Raw genomic sequence first — 9,731 nt, 5'->3', positions numbered from 1 at the left:
CATTATCACTTAGTATCTCATGACTAAGTCAAAATTATTAGATACTTAGTCTTGATAATGAGGTAATTAATAAAACATTTTTAGATTTTTTTAAGGGAAAAATAATGACACATGTTAGGACATGAATTACTTTTTTTGGCACACTTATGAGATGCCTCGTTGTGGTCTACTGTTATTTCTAGCATATTTTTTTTTGTTTTATATCTGACAGAAAGTTCTTTAGAGAGGAATGGTTCTAATTAAAATCACGTAGTTTTGGCTTTTAAAGTTTAAAGTTGGACCTAGTATCACTTTTGTTTTAAAGTAAAAATGTTTAACAAAACTTTGACTGTCTCATAAGTTTGACATAAAAAGTCTACATTATGACTTAATCTCGAAATTGGCTTCCATATTTAAGGGTTTGGGTTCTTTTTGGAAAAATAGTATGCTTTTAATAAAACCATTTAGTGCATCAAAGTGCATACAGCATATGTAACACTGGTTTCCAAAGTGTTATCAAAGGGCATTATCTCACACACACACACGCTCACACTCACACTCACGCACGCACGCACACACACACACACACACACACACATACACATACACATACACATACACATACACATACACATACACATACATACATACATATACATATACATACATATATATATATATATATATATATATATTTATATATATATAACTATAACTGCTATGAAGCACCTGTAACCTTTTCCTATAGTCATACAACCGTGGTACACACCCATCAGACAGGAAGAGGAAGCAGCATGTGCATATTTGTACGATAATGTTACACACAAATTCATCCCACCATCAGTGATTCCAGTATAACACAATCTCAGTTTTCCCCAAATCGTTCATAGTGTGCGTTTGTTTAAAAAAAACGAAAAAAAAACAACGATATGCCATTATCTGCATAACTCACCAAAAGCGATACCTAGTGGACAGAGAACAGTTGTGCAGATCATGTGTAGTCATCATTAGTTAATGCTTCCGTGGCAGATATCTAAGTAAAAAATCTACACTTTGAATGGGAATGCATTGCAGATAGTCTAAATTCTACACTATATGTAGATACACATTATATAAATGTGGCTACTAGACTAAAACAGACACAGACACAATGCTACAGTCAGTGACAAATTATGTCAATGGCAACAAAATAATCATTGTTATCCAGCTTTCGAGTCACTTCGTGACATTGCATAAGAAAACCAACGTTTTACTAATGTGTTAACAAAGATTTTTCCAGTAGGGAAATTTTAGGAAGTGATGTGCTGATTATTCATTCTTGGCCAATGATGTCCAGCCACGATTTTCGGGTATTGACTTATGTTGATGAATCTGATTGGACAACATGTACAGGAGAATCTGCTGTGATTGGTCGAAGGTTGTGCGTGGTGCGCAGCCATTGGTTAGTTGTCACGGGTTTAATAGAGTGGGCTCTTTTGGTGGAAGAGTTAGCTTGTCAGTCTCTCTTGTTAAGGCAGTGCTGCGTGCACTTATCTCCCAGCTTTTGTTTCAGGAGCTGAAGCTAACACATCGGCAGTCAAGCAATAACGTTACCTCAAAATGAAACGAGTCTGGGTGATAGGTCTTCTTTTTGCACTCTTTGCCTTTGGTAAGTAGCGTTAACGGAAATATTTTGATGTCTTGTCTTACTTTTTATTACCAAACATTTTAGCTAATATTAGCCAGTAAGCTAACGTTAACTTGCGTTTGTGCTTCTTTTTAGCTCAGTCATTAATAACGTTAGTCTTAATATATTCATGATTATAAAGCTTAATTTTCCCTTTGTTAATGATAGCGGATGGCTGATTTGGGTTCAACACATTTCTTGTAACAACGCTTGTATCCGTTATTGTTATCGCATTTCCAGACGTTTCTAGTAGAACCATCACTTATGGTTACGTTTTTAAATTCTTGCTAGCTATCGTCCACCTACGTTGCTATTGTGTAGACATAAATTCTTATTCTGCCAAATAAATAGCCGTTCTGTTCGACATTGCGCCTTACATATTTGGTGTTTTCGATCACGCCTTTGCAGAGCTTCATTCTAAATGAAATGTCCTTAAATGTTGAATATTTCTTCAAATACACGTGCATTAATTTTGTAAGTAATATTTTTGTCAAACTAACAACTTTTTGTGCCTTGGCAGCTGCTGTAAAGGCAGAGGATGAACTTGACATCGATGGGGCAGTAGAAGAGGACTTAGGTAAAAGCCGAGATGGCTCCAGAACAGATGATGAGGTAGTGCAGAGGTAAGTATCACTTCAAATATCCTTTCAGAATATGCCTGTTGAGTTAAATGTGGTTATCTCTATGAGAAAAGGTCGACTACACCTAGAGTTAACAGTACAAGGTCAACATGACCAAGCTTGTGCACACAAACTATCAAAGCAACCCTTGAATTGTAGCAGTGGAAAAGCTTAGCAACGTCTACTGCACATCCCTCATTAAGACAAGGGGATCTTGTGTGCGTTGGCTTTAACTAAAGATGCAGATCCCTAGAGGGTAGAACAGATTTGCATGTTGGCAGCTATGATTTGTTGCAGTGCACATCCCTGATCTCACCTGTCTCTGTGTGTGTGTGCGCATCGGTCTGTCCCCAGAGAGGAGGAGGCCATCCAGCTGGATGGATTGAATGCAGCTCAGATCAAGGAAATCCGAGACAAGTCAGAAAAACATGTCTTTCAGGCTGAAGTCAGTCGTATGATGAAGCTGATTATCAACTCCCTCTACAAGAACAAGGAGGTGAGCAGAACCAAATGGTGTCATGTACAATCACCAGTTTTGCATACTGATTTTGGTGGATTTACTTGTATCAGAGAGGTGTTAATTCAATGAAATCTTTACAATACATGTTCAATTAGTGTTATATTGAATTGTGTATTGATCTGTAATATTCTTTTCCCCCACACGTTTGTAAACTGGGTGGGCATAATATTAAACCACATCAATACATTAAAGTCCACCACCGCAAATTACCACCTTTAAAAATGAACATAATTAAAAAAATACCTCTATGACATTTTCAATTAAAACTTGATTATTAGTATATTTTATAAAGGGAATGTTTGGCTGAGTTTATTGCATTATATTTTACAGATGTACGTAGTAAAATGTTCACCAAGTAATTAAAGCAAGCATAGATTATCGTCATCCTAGACTGTAATCAATTGCCACTTTTTTTTTACTTCAGTCAAATATTTGAGGTGATACAGAACAAACAAATTCAATATGAACACCATAAAAAGCCTCACAGATGAACATTTAAACTGACATCTGCCAAACTTTATGGAATCTAGTTTGTATTTGAAATATTGAACAGTTACTTTCAGCTGCCTCTTAATAAAAAAAAAAGTGGATAATGTCACACCACTGGGTCTCTCTCATCTGACTTCACACACTGTTTGAGATCAAGGGGAGGGGGGGTGCCACGGTGTGTCTATTAGTTGGGCTCAGACTGGGCAGGATTATTGTGTCAACCTTATGGCGATATACTAATGATCAAATGATTTTTGAATCTCCTTCAGATCTTCCTTAGGGAGCTGATTTCCAACGCCTCAGATGCTCTAGATAAGATCCGCTTGATGTCTCTGACCAATGAGGATGCAATGGCCACCAATGAGGAGCTGACCATCAAAATAAAAGTATGCTCAATAGGTATACTTACTGTATGTTGAAGTCAATAATAATAATAATAATAATAATAATAATAGTGGTTCTTGCTGTCTGTAACTGTATTGTTTCTATCGCCAGTCTGATAAGGAGAAGAACATGCTCCACATCACTGACACTGGTATTGGAATGACCAAAGAGGAGCTGGTGAAGAACTTGGGCACCATTGCCAAGTCCGGCACTAGCGAGTTTCTCAACAAGATGGCCGATGTGCAGGCAGAGGAACAGTCAACGTCTGAGCTAATTGGCCAGTTCGGTGTGGGTTTCTACTCCGCTTTCCTCATTGCCGACAAAGTCATTGTGACATCCAAACACAACAATGACACCCAGCACATCTGGGAGTCGGACTCTAATCAGTTCTCTGTTATCGAGGACCCCCGTGGAAACACACTGGGCCGGGGATCCACCATCACGTGGGTTTACGTTTTGTTTTTAATTATCTTAAAATAAACTCTAGCATATTTTGCTACCTTTTTAACTTTATGATCAACTGCTGATAGTTATATTGTTCGGTACACCTCTCAAATGTACTGACTGTGAAATTTAATCCCCCCCTCTTTTCCTAACCTCAGACTTGTTCTCAAAGAGGAGGCCTCAGACTATCTGGAGCTGGAAACCATCAAGAACCTCGTCAAGAAATACTCTCAATTCATCAACTTCCCTATCTACGTTTGGGCCAGCAAGGTGATTATGTAAAACATTTCCACCCACGCTTTGACTCACTTGTTCCCAGCACAGTTATGTTAGAAAACTGACAAAATATACAAGTAAATGAATGGACCTTACATAATTTCTTCCCATCAATGTGCCAGACTGAGACAGTTGAGGAGCCCATCGAGGAAGACGCTGAGACTGCAGAGGAACCAGAGAAAGAAGCTGCTGAAGAGGAGGCTGAAGTAGAGGAAGAGGAGGAAGACAAGGAGAAGCCTAAGACAAAGAAGGTAGGTTCATAGGTGGGCGATACTGGTATTGTGATGATAGCAAGTGCGTGTGTCTTTTTCTAAAGTTGTGTATATGGAGGCCCTAAAACATATTTGATAATAACATAGCCTGTGTTGATGCTGTTTCATTTGGTCATTTTAATACATAAATGATTTGTCTAATTGTTTTAAAAATAAGGGCCAGTTTTGAAAATGTCCTATCTTGTTTGTTGTAGGTTGAGAAGACTGTGTGGGACTGGGAACTGATGAATGATATCAAGCCCATCTGGCAGAGACCAGCAAAGGAGGTTGAGGAGGATGAGTACAACGCTTTCTACAAGACATTTTCTAAGGTAGGCACCTAAACGGTAGTGCTTGTAGATTTCCTTGTACACTAAACGTGTTTAATTTGATTGACCTAAAATGTTTTGCACTAACAGGACAGCGAAAACCCTCTGGCCCACATCCATTTCACGGCTGAGGGTGAGGTTACCTTTAAGTCCATCCTGTTCGTGCCCACTGCAGCCCCCCGCGGCCTGTTTGACGAGTATGGCTCCAAGAAGAACGACTACATCAAGGTATTTTCCTCAAGTGGACTTCAGTAATCATTAAGGGATTGTATTGTGCTTATAGATATTCAGGAAAACCCTCAACTTGGTTTCTGTCTTTCGATCACAGCTGTTTGTGAGGAGAGTTTTCATCACCGATGACTTCAACGACATGATGCCCAAGTACCTGAACTTTGTTAAGGGAGTGGTGAGTGATTTTTAAACTCTGCTTGAGACGGCCATGTGCTAACATGAACCGTTCGGTCTTTTCCGTGATGGCATTGCACTGTGATTTTAATAAAATGTATTTTGCTAGGTGGACTCTGATGACCTTCCCCTGAATGTGTCCAGAGAGACTCTGCAGCAACACAAACTGCTTAAGGTGAGTTTCCCATCCAACATTCAGACAACACCATCTAAATACAATTTACTTTTTAACTTTATCTGTAAAGCTCACTTTTAGTTTTATAACATTTCATTCAAGTATTTCCCACAGAGAGATGGTATAATTTTGGCGCGGGGGGGGTGTGTTTGTCTTTTAAAAATTCAATATTCAGCGGCAACCTTTAGCTCACCCAGTAAGAGCGTGCACCCCATGACCTGAGGCCCTTTTGCTGCTTGTCATCCCTTTACCACTGTTCCTCTGAAAGAAAGGGGGGGAAGCCCCCAAAAATCCCATCAGCTCATTTCACAAAGATATTCCGCAATAGTGCCAAATGAAGGTGTGCTGTTATGCCAGCTTTCTTTAACACAGAACTGAGGAAAGGTGTCTAACTTTACAGACAGCGAGGTGGCTTAAAGGCACAACAGTCTGTCTTGAACAAGCTATGCGAAGAGGCTTTTTTTTAAGTTTCTTTTTTTCCCCCACTTCTACCAAATTCTCCATCTTTTTTTAGTTTTTACACAGACTGCTTTTAATCTGTTCATCTTACTTTTCAACACACCTGGGGTCTCTGCGGGGGAGTAAGTGCATGTCCACGCTTGCAGCTGTATGTATGTACAGCTCGACAATCACTTTATTTTTTTTAAGAACAGATCTCTGTGGCACAGTCGCCTGGTGGAGCCACTTTTATTGATTTATAGTGATAACATTGCAGCCGACAGCCTGAATACGTGTACTGATGCCGTAACTTTAAATTGTAGCTGTCCTTACTAGCTTAGCTCTTACATGTTTGCTAATACCTGACTGGTCTATTGTTGATGTGTTTGAGAGAGAGTCCGCAGGGCGAATAAGGCCGAAGGGAATCGGTGCTGAGCACAGCTCTTAAGTTTGTTTTTTGTTTTGTGGTTTTGAACCAATTTTAAATAACAATCAGTTTGTGACAGTCAAAGTTGATACTGTGGTGTGCCGCCACAAATGGATCAATGTATGGGAAACACTGTATGTTACTGTATGGGGTCTTTACTGGCTGCTGTATAAATGCTTTGCACTTAGATGCAAAAGACTGTTGCTATCAAGCAGGAAAGGAACCTTATTTGTATAGCACACTGTAAAAAGTCAGAAAGTAGTTCACAGGATGAAGTAAATCCAAAGGGAAAGTGACAAAAAATGTAAAGCTTATCTCCCCGTTCAGGTTATCCGCAAGAAGCTTGTGCGTAAGACTTTGGACATGATCAAGAAGATTGCCGAGGAGCATTACAACGATAAGTTCTGGAAGGAGTTTGGAACCAACATCAAGCTGGGTGTCATTGAGGATCACTCCAACAGGACCCGTCTGGCCAAGCTGCTGCGCTTCCAGACCTCCAACAGCGAAACAGCTGTGGCCAGCCTGGAGCAGTATGTGGAGCGCATGAAGGAGAAGCAGGACAAAATCTACTTCATGGCTGGTACCAGCAGAAAGGAGGTGAGTGGCTGTACATGAACGTTGTTTGGTCAGGTTAAAATGCTCAATTATGTAAATTGCAGTGTAGACTGCGACGTACAAGGAAGGTTTGAACAACACTTGCTCCAAATAAACAAGCACTTGGTTATATGTTACAGCCTGGCTTTGACCATTTGTCCCATTGTCCCTCTGCAGGCTGAGTCTTCTCCCTTCGTGGAGAGGCTGCTGAAGAAGGGCTATGAGGTGATCTACCTCACAGAGCCTGTGGATGAGTACTGCATCCAGGCACTGCCAGAGTTTGATGGAAAACGCTTCCAGAACGTTGCAAAAGAGGGTGTTAAATTTGACGAGAGCGACAAGACCAAGGAGAAGAGGGAGGCCCTGGAGAAGGAGTATGAACCTCTCACCACTTGGCTGAAAGACAAGGCCCTGAAGGACAAGGTAGGGAATTATTTTTGTAATCATGACTAGGAAATGAACACTAGGCACAATCTAACGTGGCTGCAGCTGCTGAGATACTGTCTATTCCATCGCTGCATGATTTAATATGATGCTGTCATTGCCACAGATCGAAAAGGCCATCCTCTCTCAGAGGCTAACCAACTCACCGTGCGCTTTGGTTGCCAGTCAGTACGGCTGGTCAGGAAACATGGAAAGGATCATGAAGGCACAGGCTTACCAGACGGGAAAAGACATTTCCACAAAGTGAGCATAACCCTGTGCTTTTCAGCAATGTTGATGCTTATTGTCACGTTTGTAAAATGCAAATGTAGAACATGCTGTGGCCTGCCTGTTTACTGAGCTGACGTGCAAATTCCTCTTTCCTACAGCTATTACGCCAGCCAGAAGAAGACATTAGAAATCAACCCAAAACATCCCCTCATCAAGCAGATGCTTAACAGAGTCAATGTAAGTCTCTCTACTGTCACGCCTATCTTTGTCCTATTTTAATGATTGTGTAAGTCTATAAAATGACTTACGGCTTGTATAAAGAGGTGCTGGACTTGCCTTTTTTGGAAGTTATTTACCTAAAAGACGAATGATAGGTCGTTCACATCAACATAGTTTTTCAACAGGTTTAACATAAAGGCATGTCTAACATGGTAAAACAGTTATTCTGTCAGATACTCATGTTTTATTATGGTGATCTAACAATTGACTAATCTGTTTCAGTGCAGCACTTATTCTGATTTAAAATTGTCTTTTTTTTTTTTTGATGTCCTCAGGAAGACGGTGAGGACCAGACTGCGTCAGATCTGGCTGTGGTTCTGTTTGAGACGGCCACGCTGCGCTCAGGCTACCAACTTGCGGACACGAAGGCTTATGGACAGAGGATAGAGCGCATGCTCCGACTCAGCATGAATGTCCCCCTGGACGAACAGGCAAGTTAATGTGACATTCGGTTTTACTTTGGAAACACTTGAATAGCAATTTTTTTAGTCTTTGCTTTCAGTTGCCCTGTCGCTTCCTTTTTAGTCAGCTCGGTGATGAATAAAGATTGTGGGGCTGTTGTGTTTTAAAAATGATTATTGTACAGATTGAAGAAGAGCCCGAGGAGGAGCCGGAAGAGCCCGAGGAGGAACCAGCAGAGGATGACTCTGAAGATAAGGAGGAAATTGTGGACGACGAAGATGAAGAAACGGTGAGAGGACTTAACATGATGTGGCAGCTTAAGGATGTGAAGTAAAGAAATCAGGAGTATTTTGTTCTTATGGCTGTTTCTTTATAACTTTTTAATTGATTTCTTACAGACAAAATCAGACAAAGATGAACTGTGAAGCACTGAATAGAAGAGCACGTAACAATGGAGCTGGAAGTGGGTTTCTCTTGTTCCAGCGTCACCGTGGTCAACGTTATCCTGGGTGGGATCCCTGTGTTGGGTTTTTTTAAGGCGATCAATGTTGGTTTTGTTTTTTTATTACATTCCTCATGACTGTAAATTTGTTAATATTTAACTGACCCGTTTATGGAAAGAAGCGATCCTGTCTCTTGATCGAATAAATGTTTCCTGGAAAAAGGATATGGCGTGTGTTTGATGTTAAGAATGCACAAGCAACTAAAAGTAATGTGCTTTGACTTAGATTAGATTAAACTTTATTGTCATTACACATGTACAGGTACAATGCAACGAAATACAGTTTAGAGAATTTAGAGAGCCTCTGAGCCGCAGCTAGTGAAAGCGCCGCCACACGCACACAAGTAACGTGCTTTGACTTAGAAGCATAAATGAGATGTTTATGTAAGGAAAGGGGGGAAGCAACACTGGTTTGTGATGAAGGTGTCCAATTTATAGTTTGTGTGAATGACACACAATAGATAGAGGATAGATAGAAAATGCTTTTAGCCAGCCGTTAGCACTTCTATAAGCTTATGGCAGGTACAAAGAGCTATCTGTCCATCAGCACTTTGAGTTAGCAAAGTTGAAAACGCCAAGGGAAACCAACATAATACCGAAAAATACAAAATGTCAACTCGGTCTTTAAGATAGAAAAAAGATTTTACACATGGATCACCTAGGATGAAAACCTTGCTGCGACAGGATACAATTTCTAGTTATTTGTCATCAGAAATAGTCTTGGAGGTTTTCTTAAAACAACACCAAATCATGGGGAACAATCTTCACTGCGGTAGCATCTCCAGGTACACTTAATTGTGCTTATAATTACAGTCAATTTATCATACTATCTTAGCAAAATAGTGAAAAGAACTTTAAAACTATATAAGTAATGCCACATATGCAAAAAGATAAAAA

At 40.1% G+C, this 9,731-nt stretch overlaps 1 protein-coding gene across 1 annotated transcript; it reads left to right on the top strand.

The window, feature by feature from the left end:
* Positions 1-1,411: 1,411 nt before the first annotated feature.
* Positions 1,412-8,999, top strand: hsp90b1 (heat shock protein 90, beta (grp94), member 1). The gene is made up of 18 exons (XM_034878823.1): positions 1,412-1,627; positions 2,166-2,268; positions 2,620-2,761; positions 3,544-3,660; positions 3,770-4,101; positions 4,261-4,372; positions 4,501-4,629; positions 4,845-4,961; positions 5,049-5,186; positions 5,287-5,364; positions 5,473-5,538; positions 6,731-7,000; positions 7,175-7,420; positions 7,548-7,684; positions 7,810-7,888; positions 8,206-8,361; positions 8,517-8,621; positions 8,731-8,999. The coding sequence occupies exons 1-18, from the start codon at positions 1,579-1,581 to the stop codon at positions 8,755-8,757; spliced, it is 2,403 nt and encodes an 800-aa protein (XP_034734714.1). The 5' UTR covers positions 1,412-1,578; the 3' UTR covers positions 8,758-8,999.
* Positions 9,000-9,731: the final 732 nt, after the last annotated feature.

The sequence above is a fragment of the Etheostoma cragini genome, chromosome 8 (assembly GCF_013103735.1).
Source record: "Etheostoma cragini isolate CJK2018 chromosome 8, CSU_Ecrag_1.0, whole genome shotgun sequence".
Taxonomy (NCBI): Eukaryota; Metazoa; Chordata; class Actinopteri; order Perciformes; family Percidae; genus Etheostoma; species Etheostoma cragini.
Note: the sequence above shows the minus strand (reverse complement) of the source record. Positions and strands in the feature narration are given on the sequence as shown.

Bases quoted from the DNA above. Each gene is read 5' to 3' on its own strand.
- hsp90b1 (XM_034878823.1), top strand. From the start codon at position 1,579: ATGAAACGAGTCTGGGTGATAGGTCTTCTTTTTGCACTCTTTGCCTTT. The intron at 2,269-2,619 runs GTAAGTATCACT...GTCTGTCCCCAG, and splicing joins GATGATGAGGTAGTGCAGAG to AGAGGAGGAGGCCATCCAGC. The intron at 3,661-3,769 runs GTATGCTCAATA...TTCTATCGCCAG, and splicing joins AGCTGACCATCAAAATAAAA to TCTGATAAGGAGAAGAACAT.